Source organism: Rhineura floridana, chromosome 11 (assembly GCF_030035675.1).
Source record: "Rhineura floridana isolate rRhiFlo1 chromosome 11, rRhiFlo1.hap2, whole genome shotgun sequence".
NCBI classification, from domain to species: Eukaryota; Metazoa; Chordata; class Lepidosauria; order Squamata; family Rhineuridae; genus Rhineura; species Rhineura floridana.
This window is the reverse complement of record NC_084490.1, coordinates 19,710,394-19,726,618: the sequence shown is the minus strand read 5'-3', so window position 1 is coordinate 19,726,618 and position 16,225 is coordinate 19,710,394. Positions and strand designations below refer to the sequence as shown.

General features: G+C 45.9%; 1 protein-coding gene across 5 annotated transcripts in view; it reads right to left on the bottom strand.

Annotated features, from left to right (window-relative positions):
* The window catches only part of CNOT3 (CCR4-NOT transcription complex subunit 3), a 31,172-nt gene that overhangs the window by 9,693 nt on the left and 5,254 nt on the right, over positions 1-16,225 (bottom strand). The window contains exons 1-13 of one of the 5 annotated variants that reach the window (XM_061591335.1): positions 14,231-14,321; positions 12,649-12,710; positions 11,728-11,802; positions 11,174-11,241; positions 10,828-10,902; positions 10,011-10,100; positions 7,908-8,036; positions 6,955-7,050; positions 5,717-5,936; positions 4,809-4,942; positions 4,601-4,657; positions 3,620-3,935; positions 1,410-1,515 (exon numbers count right to left, since the gene is read on the bottom strand). In XM_061591335.1, the coding sequence (XP_061447319.1) occupies positions 1,410-1,515; positions 3,620-3,935; positions 4,601-4,657; positions 4,809-4,942; positions 5,717-5,936; positions 6,955-7,050; positions 7,908-8,036; positions 10,011-10,100; positions 10,828-10,902; positions 11,174-11,241; positions 11,728-11,752 (1,316 nt within the window). In that variant the 5' untranslated portion in view covers positions 11,753-11,802; positions 12,649-12,710; positions 14,231-14,321. Of the gene's footprint in view, positions 1-1,409; positions 1,516-3,619; positions 3,936-4,600; positions 4,658-4,808; positions 4,943-5,716; positions 5,937-6,954; positions 7,051-7,907; positions 8,037-10,010; positions 10,101-10,827; positions 10,903-11,173; positions 11,242-11,591; positions 11,670-11,727; positions 11,803-12,648; positions 12,907-14,230; positions 14,322-16,225 lie in introns of those variants that run through there. The other 4 variants (XM_061591333.1, XM_061591334.1, XM_061591336.1 and 1 more) reach the window with 4 other exon arrangements.

The window sequence follows — 16,225 nt, the reverse complement described above, 5'->3', positions numbered from 1 at the left end:
GACAGTTGCACTTGGTTGACTATTCATTTCCAAGCTCTTTTACAATGTGGATGTTAACCTTTTAATCCCTAAATGGTTTAGGAGGTCGTTTGAAGCACCATTTGCACCTACATATGTCTGCCCAGGCATTAGATTAGCCTCAGAGACCCTGCTCACTGTCCTCCTGATTTAGGTCCATCAGGCTGGTGGGTTCCAGAGCGGGGCCTTTTCAATGGCTCTACACCTATGAAATTCTCTCCCTAGAGAGGTATGCAGGACCTCATCTATATTGGCTTTTAAATGGACTCTGAAAACATTTGTTTCAGTATGCTTTCTGTTGAAGTGTGCTATAATGGGTTTACCGTCTGCTGCTTTTTTAAATTTATTTCAGGTATTTATATACTGCTTGATAGTCAGAATTTCTAAGCAGCGCACATAAGATATAAAAAAGGACAATTCAAATTCATCATGAATAAAGAAAACTACCTTAAAATACCTGCTGAAATAGGAAAGTTTGAGGAAGTGGGGGTTCAAGAATGATTAAAATATCCTCTTTGTTTGATATTTCTCAGGGGTTTTTTTGTACATCTGTCTAGTTCAGTCTTCCCCAGCTTGATGCCTTCTAGATGTTTTGGACTACAACTTCCATCAGCCCAGTTGTTATATAGAGTTGTAGTTCAAAATATATGAAAGGCACCATATTGGGGAAGTCTAGTTACCCTTGTCGTGTCTGGCACAAAATGTCTCCCAGGGTATCCTTGCTTTCCTTGAATAATTTTATATTCAAAGTGGCTTTAAAAAGAAAAGTCATCAACTTACAAACCCAAAGACCAACTTTAAAACCAGCAGATCATTACAGCACTGAATAGGTGGGTTATGAAACCATCTTAACATACGAAGACAGGGAGCCTGTTAGATATTCCCACAGAGGATGTTCCAAAGTTTCAGTGTCACCACTGAGAAGACCCTCTCTTCTTGTACCTGCCAGTTGCATCTCCAGCAGTGACAGGAAGTAAAAGAGGAACTCTGAAGCTGAACTTAAGGCTCAGATGGATTTATACAGAAGAGTCAGCCATTCTTAGGGTACCCTGGCCTAACTTGGTAAGGTCTTTAATAAAAGGCTGACCATCAGCACTTTAAAATGAGCAGGTAACCAATAAAGCTGGTAAAAGATTAGAATTATATGTATTTATTAACAATATTTACAACTCAACCCCTCATTCGTACAGATACCCGGGCAGGACACAGAAGATAAAACAAACTAACTACACAATAATTATAAAACAAAACACTTCGCAACAAGACAGCTAAAAAACAAAGCACCACTCTGTATGGAACTATATGGTCTGCCCACTAGGGAAGGAAAGAAAGGAACCATGTTGAGAGCAGGGAGGAAGAACAGACTGGAAGGAGATGGGGGAGAAACTCACGCAGAAACACTGGGTGGGTTGTGCGACGCTGTCTGGTTAGGCAATGACTGGTTCCCACTGTTTAGTGTTGAATCTGAACTGCTGTCAGCTACCACAGAGCTATAACCTGGGCAGAAGACAGAAAAGATAAAATCTGTGGCTTGAATTTTGTGCTAAACAATCACAAAGTTACACAAACAAGGGGAAACTGAGCTTCACGATCTAGGTCCAAGTCTCTCCCCCAGTGATGAAGTCAGCAGAGTAGCTCATAACAGTGGCTTGACTTAACTCTCCCCTCCCCTCAGTCTATAAAATAGCTCTCCTCACTGCATTACTGTTAGCAAACAGCCTGGCTTGCTCTTTTGCCCTTAACTGCAGCTGGATGGGAAAGAAATTGGCAGGTGAAGCTTTTCACGGCATTATACCAGGTGTGGGGAACCTTTGGCCCTCCAAATGTTACTGAATTACAACTCCCATCAAGCACGGCTCAGGTGAAGGCTAGTTAATTTTGGGAATGAATGACAACTGCATAGAAACTGACATTTTCACTATTGTCTTGCAGGTATTTAATACAGGAAAAGCGACAGTGTCTATCTGTAGAGCAAATGGGGCCAGGGAAACCCAAGAAAGGACCAGCTCCTGTGCAAACTATCACTCAGTGGGAGCAAATTCAAATTCCATCCAGGGTGAGGACTCCTGTCACTTTAAGGGCTCTGAAGTGGAACAATCTTTAGCAGGTGCACTTTTTCCCACCACTGCAATGCAGTGATGAGAGCAGCAGCACCTGCAGAAGCTCCCAGTTTCCTTGGGGCTCTTCAACAGAAGCCCCTCCCAAGGTTGGAGGACCAGCCTAAAGCCACCCCACCCAAAAAATCCTGTCTGATTCCTTTTACCTGAACCAAGAAGCAGACTGTTTGTAGCCACATTCACACTATACATTTAAAACACTATTATACTATTGTAAACAGTCATGGTTTCTCCCAAAGAATTCTGGGAAGTGTCATTTATGAAGGGTGCTGAGAGTTGTTCGGAGACCCCTATTCCCCTCATAGAACTACAGTTCCCAGAGTGGCTTAATAATCAATCCCTCTTCCCAAGGAACTTTGGGAATTGTAGGTTTGTGAGGGAATAGGGAATCTCTTAACAACTCTCAGCACCCCGTCACAAACTGCACACTGTTATATCAGTGTTAAAAGTGATATAATACTTCTTTAAATGAGGATTAAATGAGGATGTTGCTTGTGTCACATTTTTCTTTGCAATCAAGGGCAGATTTTTTAAAAAACAGACAAACACAATTTTAAAATGATGATTCCACACCTCCACCTGCTGCCCAGCTGCCTGCCTAGGCCTAGAATGCCCACCCCTGAAGCACCTCCCACACTTTTTTCAAATCCCTCCTCAAGAACCGTATTTTCCTTCCAGCCTGTCCCTAGTTCCAACTCCTGTATAAAGCATGACTGCACTCTCTCATGTTTGTCCTGTGCTACCCAGGCTTCCTCCCATCCATCTGTTCTCCCACCCCCACCCCCACCCCTTTAGTAAAACTTTGGATTATGAAGAGAGTCTGCCTTACACTAGGTCCGATTACTGGCTTGCCCAGCCAATTGCTGTCTACCCAGACAGGCAGTAGTTTTCCAGGGTCTTGGGCAGTGAGGGGTCTTTCCCCATCACCTGCTTTGCTCCTCAATACTTTGTTTTAACAGGTGATGCCAGGGATTTGCCGCCTTGCTTATGCTATGCTATAGAGCAGTACGTATAACCAAGGCCGCTGCATCAAGCCAGGTGTGGGGAACCTTTGGCTCTCCAGCTACTGCTGACCTACAACTTCCATCATCCCTGTCCAATGGCGACACTTGATGGGGCTGATGGGAGTTGCAGGTCAGCAACCTCTGGAGGGCCAAAGGTTCCCCCACACCTGGTGTAAGCAATAGCAGTAACTGTAAACAAAAGGGCTCACAGATTGCGAGTGGCTACAAGCGTCTTCTTTACAGGCCAGTAGTCAAGAACCTGTGTGGTCCTCCAGAGGTTGCTGGACTGTGTCTCCCATCATCCCTGACCACTGGCCACATTCGGGGCTGATGGCAGTCCAACAACCCCGGGATGGCCACAGGTTCCCCTCATCCCAACTACTGGCCCAGAATCCGTAATGCAATAGCCATTCCTACACCCCAGGAATCTTTTGGAAAACCTGAAGCACGGGCCACCCTCTGGCCCTGGCCCAGACTCACTGGTTGCCCCGTTCTGCTTGCTGGCGTTCTGCTGGGTGCTGGGAGGCCGCGGTTGCGAGGCATTGGTGCTGGTGGGTGGGGGCGCCACAGCCTGGGCGTAAGGGGTTGGGGCAGTAGGTGCGTGCCCCACTGGAGGGTTAGCTTTGCTGCTCGCATTCCCGCTGCCAGCCACAGCCCCGTTGCTGTTGGAGCCAGGCCCGTCTCCCAGGGAGGACGAAGTGCTGGAACTGCCGCCCATCGGGTAGCTGGTGGGGATGGTGGGAGGCGGCTGGTGGTGGTTGTTGTGGAGGCTTTTCGAACCGTTCTTCGCTGGGGACTGGGGAGAACAGAAGGTGGAGAGAAGACTGAGGGTTGTAATCACTGCCATTCCACTCAAAAAAGAGGACAAGGAACCAGGAAGATCCACGTCTTGGTTCACTAGTCCCTGCACTCGGAACAGCCGGCTCAAAAACATGCTGTCCTTAACATGGCACAGTCCTCTTATCAGTGTTTCTGTATCACCTCAGAAAATGCACACAGACGACTGGCCATAGAAAAGCAACCTACCATTAACATCTCCCTGTCTGTAAAAACTAATTGCATTAGAACAAAGCCATGATAGAGACTGTGTCCCCACCCCTAAATGCAGTGTTTCTGTAAGCAGGGAGACTGTGATATGGATCTCCTTCTCAAAGCAAGCAACTCTCCATCAACCCCCACATCCATTCTATAAGTGGTACAGTCTTCACAACAGGGCTGTACCACATCAGAAACACCACACTGGACATGGCTCTACCTAACTAGTCTCCAGTGACTCTCCTAAGACAACCTGATCCTGCACTGAGCAGGGGGTTGGCCTTGATGGCCTTATAGGCCCCTTCCAACTCTACTATTCTTCAATTCTATGATCCCACTCACTTTGCTCAAATAACCAACTGAGTTTCTAAGCCCTCCTCCAAGTCCAACTGGGGGGGGGAGATGAACCCTGTGCTCCAAACTCACTTGGCTCACTTCACTGTCTGTTGATCGTCCCCGTTTCTTATCATCTTCAGAGTTCTCCTAGGGGAAGAAAGGTATGAGTAAGCGTCGCTGTTGGAAGAGTTGTTACCCCGCTGACACCCTGCACATGCCCCCAATACTGTTTGCTCACATTCACATTAACCTAAAAGGTTGCCCATCCCCTATCACAACAGACGAGCCCCCTCCTTACCGTTGTGCAGTTTGCAGGACTGGGGGGGATTGGGGAGCTGGACGTGGTAGATGTGGGCGTGCTACTTGACTGGTTGAACATCTCATCCTCCATGTGACTGTGGCTGGGTGGGGAAGTGGCAACCAGGGCCTGTGCTGCAGGGCCAATAACAAGGAGAAGCTTATGAACCAGGAGCAGTCACAGTCAGTCAGTAATCGGCACAATCCAGCAGGGGGTACTGTTGTTATACGGAATGACCTCACTGACTAGTTGTTGGAAAAGGTCGCTGCTGGGGCACTTTATTTTATTTAAAAGTATCTTGACATCCTGGAGAACTCAAAACTTAAAAACAGGATTAAGAGGAAAGCTGGTATCAAAAAGCCCGATTCTTTACACGAAATCCCATAATTGCATTTTGGAAAAATAAATTAAAGCAAGCCCACAAAACAAATTTCTGGGATGCACAGAGAGCAGTACATGCATCTGAAGTTTTTAAAAGGGTAATGATGCAAAAGTTCAGAATAAGTACCCAGCTGAACGGCGGTAAGTCCAAGTAGCAAAAAACAGAACAGCTAGTAAGCTACTTGGCAATAATAAAATACAGAGAACTATAGCAGACTCTCACCAAATGCAGATTCTGTGGCTACGGACAGGCAACAATACTCTGCCCAATAAAAACCAGCTGCTGGATGCAGATCAAGATGAATGCTGCCCTCAACTCCCCTCCAGGGTCACAGGGTTCATTGAGAGGGGAGAACTGGTCAATTAAAACTGATTTCGGATTTGTCTCCTCATGGCTGTCACAGCTAGCACTAAAATACTGCCTCTTCCCCCAGCAAAGGGCCCATTATGACTCAGGCCAAACTCTGCTCCTCTCCATGAACACATTATCTGTAACCAAGAGCAGCCCACCCAAGGGAGACACTTACGAATGTCTTCTAAGTCGAGGTCATCATAGAGGAACTCATTCTCCTCAAAATCGGGGTCCTGCGAGGAATCCACATAGTATTCCACGTCATCCTTGATCTTGCGGATGGAATCCACATTGATGGAGTCGTTGTCCAACATCCGCAGGATAGTCTCCAGCATCCGGATGTGGTACCGGTGCTTCTCAATGTGCCGCTTCAGACCCTCGATCCGATCTTGCTTCTGTGTGGGAAGGGAGCACAGATGGCTGGGTTCAAATCCCCACCTGTCTGTGAAGCTCACTGCGTAACTTAGCCTAACCCTGCTTCGTATGATTTTGTTGCGAAAATAAAATGGGGGAGGAAGAAACCTCCCATGCAAGCTGTCTGAAGCTCTTTGGAGGCGGAAGCATGGGATATCAGAGTAACAAATAAAAAGAAATGCATGGGAATAATGGCAAGGGCCAAGAAATCCTGACTCCTAAATCCCTGTCCCCACCAGCCCGGAAAACAATTCAGTCAGTGTGGAATTTACCCACAAAACCTTGGAACAATATGGGCTTAACCCCAACTGCATTCCTCCATATTCCTCATGGCGCCCTCTGAAACTGGATCGGAAAAACCCACTATAGGCCCTGCTGAGCCAGGACAAAAACGGTACTTGGAAGTGAGTTTCAGCGCCTTCTCTTCCTCCAACCTCAAGGTCCCTCCTTTTTGGGAAACCCAGCACAGCCTGGCTGCGTAAGGGTATACATTGTCTAACAGTATCCCACCCCAGGCTTTTGAGGCACAAGGGGGCTATTTATACCAGCCTTGGCCACAACTTTGTGCCCTCCAGATTTTTGGACAGCAACTCCCATCAGCCCCAGCCAATTGGCACCAGGTTGGCAAAGGCTGGGTTATGCAATGAAGATAATTCTGGGCATTGTTCTGGAACCAGCCTCTTCTTTCCGACCCCTAACGTGAAACCTGTATTGCCTCTTGTGACTCACTGTACTGAAAAGCAACCCCACAGAGGCCCTGCCACACACATCGGTGGCTGCCAGTTCCCTAACTTAGTGCACATGTCTCTGACTTCTACTCCTTTCCCTTCCCTCACGCCACCCTGCTTACAAGATCTCAGAAGTCCTGGTTCCCATATATACCCCCACCTCAACCTTTGACACATGAGGTCACAGCCACTTTCCCATACACAGGCCTCCACCCCCCACCCCCCTCCCACCCACACGAGCACCTCCCAGGAAGACATTCTAGTGACTCACGTCCTTGTCTCCTTTCTTCTTGCGCGTCTGGACAGAGAGCGACTCCACTTCACTCTCAAACTGATCCACCTGCATGTTCAAGGTGTCTATAGTATTCTGGTGGAAGGCAAGAAAAAGGAAGCGATAGAAAGATTGTTCTCCAGTCGGCCTCTGGCAAATGGGGACATACTCAGAAGACCGCCCAGGTGAGTAAGCAACACCAGTAAGAAATTTTCTAATGGGAACACTCATGTATTACTCCCGTCTGCATCTGTGTTGGAATTGTTTAAGAAGTTTTTAAGACATTTTAAAGATGTTTTCAATGTTTTATCGTCTGCCGCACGGGGCTCCTTCTGAGAGGAAGGGCGGGATATAATTTTAATAGATAATAGTAATAATATTCAGAGGAAGTAGACCTCTGAATTCTAGTAGCTGGGGGCAAATGACACAGGAAGGTCAACAACTTCATACCCTTGCTTGCGAGTGCCTGGAGGAGCCTGTCTGGGTTCTGTGGGTGAAACAGAAATGCTGGACTAGATGGACTGAGACTTTGCCTAGCAAGGCCAGTTCTAAATTTATGCCAGGCTCTCTACTTCTTTTCAGAACTGCAACATCTCCTTAACGGTGTCATTTCCGCTTCTTTCCAACTATCAGTATAGTTTGTTGGCTAACAATTAACATAAAAAATATCATCTCAGGTGACAGGACTGGGACAAATCTCTCTGTGTCTGAACCTCAAGCCTCTGCAGTCAACCACAGCAAAATGAGTGGAAAAGGAGGACCATTTGTCTAACATGGTATAAGGCAGCTCTTTATATCCACTACTGTAAAAAAAGGGATAATTTAAAGCAGGGACATGGCCTACCTGATGTTGCTGGACCCTTAACTCCTATGTCTCCAGAACCTCTACTAAAAAGGTACCTCCTTTCTCTCCCAATTATCTATCAGCCCGCCCAGCCTCCCCTCGTCCTCACCGTCAGCCACTGCCCAACTTCCTCCTTCTCCTTCTGGGCTGGGTCCACCTTCTGTGCCAGGCCCAGGCCCTCCTTCGAGTAGGCTTTTGTCTTGGTCTCACGTTCTACTACCTTGAACCGCTCCATTTGCTGGAAAGAGAGATCACAGCAGCTATAATTGAGCTAACCAAGGAAAAGACCACCAAAAAGTCCAAGCTATCAGCGCATGCGTATACTTATACATATAAAATCCTCAACAATCACTTGAAGACAGGCAAGTTAGAAATCCACAGTGGCAACAAAGGAAATAAACTGCAAAAGCATCAAGATGACTTACTCCCCTGAGCATGCTTTATCCATAGTTTCTGACCAGCAATTAGGGTGGCTAAAGGGTGACTTTTCCCACTCTTATGCACATTGGTGGACTAAAAATTCTAATCTGCAGTAGGCATTTAAAGTACACAAAACAGGATCTGACTTTGCCAATAGGAACATTCAATCAAGCAATTCTCCTGCCTAAATTCTGAAGCGGAACAGCCCCAGGAGAACTGTATCAAGTACTTTTTTCTAAACGCGTAGACTCTACTTGCAGCCTGAGAGCCACATACAGAAGAATGAAGCAGGAGAATCCCCAGGTGGTAAAACAGATTGTTCTAGTTCAGAAAAAAATTCTAAATAATTATTGCGTTACAAAAACACCCTGCAAGTAAGAAAAGTAGCACAGTGAGATACAACTTCACTAGACTAGAACCTTTCTATTGCTGTGCTATTTTTCCCCTCCCTGGCAGGCTGGGTTTTTTTTTGGGGGGGGGTCCTTTTTACACAGGGGATTTAGGAACATTTTAAATGATTTTGCCTCATTTGCAGTGTGAAGTGGCACCTTCCATGCCAATATTCCAGCACTCCATTCTGCTGACATGCATATCCAGGCCACAAGGGTCCATGTCCTAGGAGAACCCTATGTCCTATCCCTGACCAACCAAAGAACACTGACTCCTTAACCATTCACTGGAATTCACCAGAGTTCCTTCTACCCAAGAGTCCTAAACGTCAAGTCTACTTTTGTAACTTCACTGACAGCTTTTGCAGTCACCCTCTTCTGTCTTCAACACTGTTTTATCAAAAAAAAACTAAAGCTTGTGAATATAGTTGAGATGGTGCCATCAGAGTGTAAATGGTATCATTTAAATGAAAGAACTTGGGACAATGGCTCTGTAGGGCTTCTTCACACATTTTAAGGCAATCCCACTGAATATTGTGTACATGCAAATGCATTTTCAGTCACACGTCACATACCAAGAATCCACAGTTAGCTGCAAATACCCGCTACAGATACACACAGCAGTAAAAATGTGTGCAGCCATTTAATGCACAATGTCACCCTCAAGTTTGAATGATCCAACAAATATGCATTTTGTGCCCTTGCCAACTGGGCAGATTACCCTTTTTCTTTTCTTTTAGTCATAACGAACAATAGCACTTGGGCTTGATGCTCCAACATTTAGAAGATGATGGACAGGAGATTCATAACAGCGCAGAACATCAGACATGCATAATGCCAGTTAGTGCACATCATGGAAAATATAAAACCCAGCTTGCTCCTTGCAAAACAGCTGTCAGAGTGCTACACTCCTTTCCAAAGGGCACAGGAGAGTCTTGGCTCACAGCTCAATAGATCTTCCCCAGGATGCCCTAGAAGCCATCTCTAAAACGTAGGTAGCCCAGCCCTCACCATCTATCCCATGCTGCCTCAGTCAGAAGACCTTCTCCAAAGGGATCCAGGGCTCCCCACAGAACCCCTTTCTACAGCTCTCCCTGTCTATATCTGGACTATAATGGCCAGCTGGCTCACCTTTATGAGGTCACACTGTCTATTAGCCAATGGCAATACTGTGGGGGAGGAGCTAAGCAAAGTTAAACCTATAAGTATATGTACACAAAGGACAAAAACTAGCTTTGTTAGTCAGCAAAAGAAGGATTAATCTGAAAACGGGTGAAGGCAGAAAAAGTGTTTGATTTACACCTTCAGTAGACCACATAACTTTCCAAAAGAAACCCCCAATTAATTCAGCATCTTTCCCAGCACCGAGATGTAGCAGCTAATAGGTTCTTTCTCCACCTTACCGTCTCAATGAGTTTCCGGTTGTCTATTAGCTGCCTTTTGTCCTTAATCTCATTGGATGCAACCCACGTCTTGATCTGGTCCCTCAATCTCTGCAGAAGAAGAGTAGTTGATAGGGAGGAGGAAATTGGTCAGGGAAAAGAGACCACCCCTACAATGATGAAGGCTAGTGGTTACAGCAATGGTCAAACAGGAGGAACAAGTTGTGGACTGTTCATTACAAACAACCAGCACTAGAGCTGGCATTGAAACAAGGAAGCTTGGTACCTAGTTCCTCTGTGCTCCAACAAAGAGAATTCACTGTCTTTTAACAGAAACTGAGTTCACTAGACATGTTACCCTTCATGAAAAACCAGGGCTCTTCCAAGCCATGTTCTCACTCAAATGCAGCCTTCCCCAACCTGCTACCCTCCAGGTGTTTGGGGCCCCAGTCAGCCCCAACCAGCATGACCAATGGTGAGGGAAAATGGGAGATGCAGTCCAAAACATCTAGAGGGCAACAGGCAGGGGAAGGCTGCTCTCATCTATGGATCTTTGCTACTCCTCTAAGGCCTACTCACAAGAAAGCTGCTGCGCACACCCTAATGCCGATGCTCTTCCCCTCCGAAGGGAGGCATAACGGTGTCTAGACCACCACAACCACTACTCTAAGCAAACAATAAGCCAGCAAGACCTAAGGGGACAGAGTTTCCCATGTTCCTCTGCTCCTTCCAAAAGGAACCCTGGAGTCCCAACATTCAGACCACTTCAACCAGGGGGTTCATTTCTCCCAACATTCGGTAACAAAGTATCTTGAAACAAGGCCAGATAGATTCTTACCTGGAGTTTTTTAATTTCTTTTTTCAGATCGGCTTCATATTTCTCCTTCTGGTTGGCATTAGCTGCATTGTGGAGCTGTTGCAGAGAGAGAAGGGGGGGGGGAGGGTGTGATAAAGACTGAGGGCCCAGGTGTCAGGGGGGCAGGTAAAGGAGGAGATCAAACTGGAACAACAAATGCAAGGAATCAAAAAGATTTCAGGGAGGAGGAGAGAAAGAGGAATAGAAACCTCTGTGGATGTAGCAACAAGAACAGTTACAAGATAATATAATGATGTAACAGGCTACAGCAGGATGGATGTCAGAGAACAGGGCAGAACTCAAAAGGGGAGACCACAGCAGCCCTCACCTTCTGCCAGATATCTTCAAACTGCTCCACACCTTCTGACACCTTTTTCAAACACCGATCAATCTCACCTGGGGAGCGAGGAGAGAAAAGTCACTGCTGAGAGCAATCACAAAATCTACCTGCCCAGCCCCTTCTTTCCTCTCCTAGGAGGAGAGCAGAGGAGAATTCCGGAGCAGTGGTTCCCCCAGATTCCCACAAGCCTGCCCTGTCACCCTGCCGGTGTCCTAGGTCTAACCTTCTACCAACAGAGAACGCAGACACCTCCCCTTACTAAATTCCACTCTCCCTTCAGAGCATACAGATATAGTTTCCTAGTATTCTAAGTCACTCCTAGTCCACAAAAAAAAAAAGAGTTCAGGATCTTGCTTATTTAGACAGCTCTCCCTTCCTCCCTCCACTCTAACCAGCTGGAACCCACCCTCTCCTAGAGAACAAGAGTCCTGGCTCTGACCCAGCTGTCCTGATGAGCAGCCCCACCCTCTTCTCTGGAGCAGCCGGGTCTCTAGCCTGCATTTATAGCCCTGAGCATGGAGAGTACAGGTAAACTACCTTACCTTGTAGCTTCCTCTTATCTGCCATGTTTCCTTCACTATAGAGGGGCTCTCTTCATACTTTATAGAGCGTCAACGCTTCAAGAAAAGCCAGCAGAAAGACAAGTTAAAAGGCAAACCCAGGACAGTGCTAGCACCCCCTACTGGAAGGGGCTAAATGGAAGTAAGCAGGGTAAATAAGCAGAGTGATTAGGGTTACCATCTTTTAAAAAAAAACTGATGAAGTTTTCAGCAGCTGTATAACAGGTAGAAATCCATAGGTGAGGCTTTTTTCATCACTGCACCTCTATGTCCAGAAAAGCTTTCCTTTGTTGATTTCTACCTGTTAAAGGCACAGCGTTTCTGTCCAAAGAAAAATAAAGAATGCAAACCTAATTGATTCATACAAAAGATCCCAGACAAAATGAAAGAGGAGGGATAAGAAATGCCTTGGGGAGGTACTCTCGAGATAGAGAAACTGGCACAGGTGGAATTAAGGATATTTCTTTTTCAGGTGGTTGCATAAACAGGCAGAAGTTCAGCACATGAAGCTTTTACTAGCATTCAAACAATGCAACACGGGGGAAAACGTCATCTGCTGCTTTATTTATTTATTTGATGTACAACTATTTATTTATTTGACGTGCACAGAGTCTACCAGAAAAAAACCACCATCATAATCCTAGGTGGAACAGATCTGGAGTGGGGATTTGCCTTTATCTGCCACTCTCTCCTTTTTCAGACAGGAAACTTGTGCATTGCTTGTTATAGGGGCCAGAAGGCTTGAACAGAATCACAAGCCAAACAGCTTTTTATTTTGTCCATTTGTCAACAAAAACAAGCTAGTTGCCAGCTTTTTTAGACTATGTTATTTGACAATGTTGTTTTAACTGCGGTGGGTGGGAGGATGCCCTTTGGGGAATGCAATATAAGGTTTGTGCTTACCTAGTGGCCCCTGGGTGCTTGCTGTCTCTCTTTCTCTCTCTCTCTTTTTTCCAGCCAGGTTCCTGGTGCAGGTGAGAAAAGCACATGACTAACAGGGGAAAGAGCCTCACCTTCTCCTCCCCCACCCAGTTGCCCACCATGTCAGGAAGCAAACTGGGAAGTGCGAGAGGCAGCTATGAAAGTCCAGCGGTACACAAGGCTGCAACCTCAGGGAGTCGGGCACGGAATGGTGCACAAGAGTTTAGAGACAGCTACGAAATGAGAGGGAAGAAATAGGTTCTTGCCTCCCAAACAATGTTGTTGTCCTAGCCTGGGAAACACTAAGGGTTGCCAACTTTGTCCTTCAGCTCCTTTAAACAGCTGCTGCCAACCAAGCAGAAGTTGAGCAGGTTAAGCTTTTCCCATCAGTTATGTCAGGAAAGGTCTGTCTGCTGAATTTCTTCTTGTTGCACAGGTATTAAAGGCACAGGAGCTCTGCTAGGGAAAAGGGTGGCAATCCTACCAATCACTACTGCAGGCATGTAAAGAGACACCTGGTTCCTGAAGACATTTTTCCAGGTGACCGCAAAGGGAAATGGGTACGTGTGTTCCCCTGCTTCTTTCCTGACTGTAACTATGCCACAGACAGCGCCCACTGGTAAGCCTGTGCAGTTGGGGCTAGCAAATGTTACAGGGTTTATTCACAAGACTGAACCAGTCCCTGTTCTCTTCCGACAGTTCTCAGCTAATGCACACATGTTCATTTACTTGGAAAACTATGCAGCAGACTGCTGAGGTGGTTAAGTGGGCTGGACCACTTCAGACCCAGAGCGGGAGAGAAGAGAAAGGATTCAATTTTTAAGAGCATCAACGTATTTCAAAAAACAAAAACCTTCCTTCAAGTAAAGAGAAAAAGCAGCCTATCGGGGGAGACAGGCTGTAGCCTAGTCTGTTACCTGGTGATGGATGCTAGTTTTCTTCTTCCTTGCAAACCATTTTTTAAAAAAATGTAGGGGAGCATTCAGAACTGTGGTCCACACCTGCAGTGGTGCAGCCCAGCTTATTGTTACATTCTGCCACCTGGGTAGACAGCACAGCCTAGCCTGCTCTGCATCCTGGTAGACACCTACCCTGCTTCAACTTCCTGAACTCCACTGTCTTTCCAGACAACTCTGGAGTTTTGCTGTGCCTGTTTCTCGGCTGCCGACTACTGGATCCCACCACCACCTGTGGGTCTGGGTCTCCCACCTCACTCCTTATCATCTGCAGAAATAATCCTCCTTTCATGAGGAGGCACCAGAAGACCAACGGCAAGCATGAATCTGGGTGGCCATGGGAAGCTCCTAACATTTCCCAATTCCAAGCAAGAGACTTAGATCTAATGTTGCCTCTGGAATAAATGGAACTTGGTTTAACGGATGCCTGCTCAGAACTAGGGCTCCCATTGGGAAGATGGTTGGGATAGAAATTTTATAATAAATAAATACATTTTAAAAAAAGTAAGCTCCACTAAATTCAAAAGGAATTACTCTCCAAGTAAGCCTGCCTAAAACTGCAGTTTTTGGAGGAGCTACTTATATCCCTAAATTCACCCTCCTCCTACCTGTTGTGGGGCAAAATTAGAATCCCACCAGTCACAACAACCTGGGCAGGAGAGTGGCAAGAGAAGGGGGGGTCACTGGAGGAACAGGGCTTTTTTTTTATTTAACCACACACTGTTCCTGTGCCATTAAAGGCAGAGGCATCTGCAAACATTAGCAGGTGGCAATGCTTATTTTCACACCACGAAAATCTTCACCTGCCAAATTCCCCACATCAAGCTGCCATTAAAGGCACAGGAGGCCAGGGCAGGCCCTTTGGGTCAGTTGGTAACCTTAGCCCAGGGCTCTCCAGATGTTGCTGGATTCCAGTTCCTATTAGCCCCAGTCAATGATCACGGGCTATGGAAACGGAAGTCCAACAACCTGTGGAGGAAGGCTGTTCTAAGAAAAGGGGAGCAATTTGCTGATTGATAGGAACAGGCTAGGGAGAAGAATTAACAACCGCAGCACTAAAAAACAGTGGCACCAACATCTAAGACTGAAAGCGCGGGCTTTTAATGAAACTACTGTAAATTATAGAATTCCTTCCATGGTTCTGTTGTGAGATTTTCAGTTGCTTTATTACATGTGTTCCTGTTGCTACAATAGAACAACTGTTTACACGTTTATTTCATTTACTTTACATCTAGCCCATGGATACAGCTCGCTGGTTTCCAGACTTTACATTCAAGGAGCAACCCCCCTTCCCCATCTGCCAAGGAACCACTGCAAAAGATTCTGGAGCATATTTTAGGGTACACAATCAGTTAATGCAGCTCACTGACTAGGCTTGTTAGATGCATTGATGCTCCTGCATGAACTGAGTGTGTGACCAAGAAGACACTCCAGCACCCTCCTGTCTTTCAGAGAAGGCTCTCCAGTATTGCTGACCTTATTATGGAGGAACTCCTAATAAGCTTCTGAAGAATCACACGACTCCGAAAACACAAACTGAAAATCACTCCTGTCTTATTATATTGTATCTCTACCATGCAGCAAAGTATGCACAGTTAATTCTGAGTCAATTTACATCACTAAGTAAGAGTGCTGGTTAAATCCAATTTCCCACTTTCTAGGGCTGCAATCCCATGCCCACCCCTGAACTCAGCGGCACTTACTTCTGAGTAAATAACCATAGATTTGGGCTACAATTCAGATATCCTGAACAAGCATGCATGCTAACCGGTTGTTACAGCAATTAAAATGTACGTTTGCAACTATATACAGCATTTATACTATACAGGACCATAATCAACTTCTGTCTGTGTAGCCGATATATCGTTTGAACTACAAAATGTATACTGTCTTATAGGTAGGAACAGTGAAATGAAGGACTTCTGTTTGGCTCTCTGTATACACATCTAAGAACATTAAGCAAGAGTACATGGAGAAAAACTGTTCTGCCCACTATCCGCCTTTGCACCTGGAAATCCCTTGGCACTTGTGTTTTCATACAACATGGAAAGTTAAGTGTCTCTGATATTTTGGCTGACAGTCTAAATATTGATAACTTGCACAATGTTAAACAAGTACATGATCTATTGTGGCATTTCTGTAATACCTGACCTGGTTAATTTTTACACAGAAAAGCAGGGTTCAACTCAAATTTAAAAACAAACTTGGAACTCTTTTATCCACCCACTATCTTCTCAGCCCAAATGCTGGACTTCTAGTGCAAAACTTTACAAGCAAGGAAGGGGGAAGGACGGAGTGTATCAGCCTTGTATTTAAGTACCAGCCTGGTAGCCATACATGACCGGGGATTTCATGCAGGCGAGTGAGCAAGCTGGTGGTGCAGGGACAGATTGCTCCACTTCTCCTCTGCCTGTCTACTTTGTTTCTGTGCTGGCTACAGAGGAAAGGAAGCCTGTCCCTCAGTTCTGCCCCTCCACTGCCAACCAGGAGAAGGTAATTTTTTTACCAGCCTGTATCATGTGTTGGTTTCCCTTCCTCAGCAAACAGCGTGAAAATACAGGATACGAGCCTCTTACTAATCTAGTGTAAAAAATGGCAGGTTA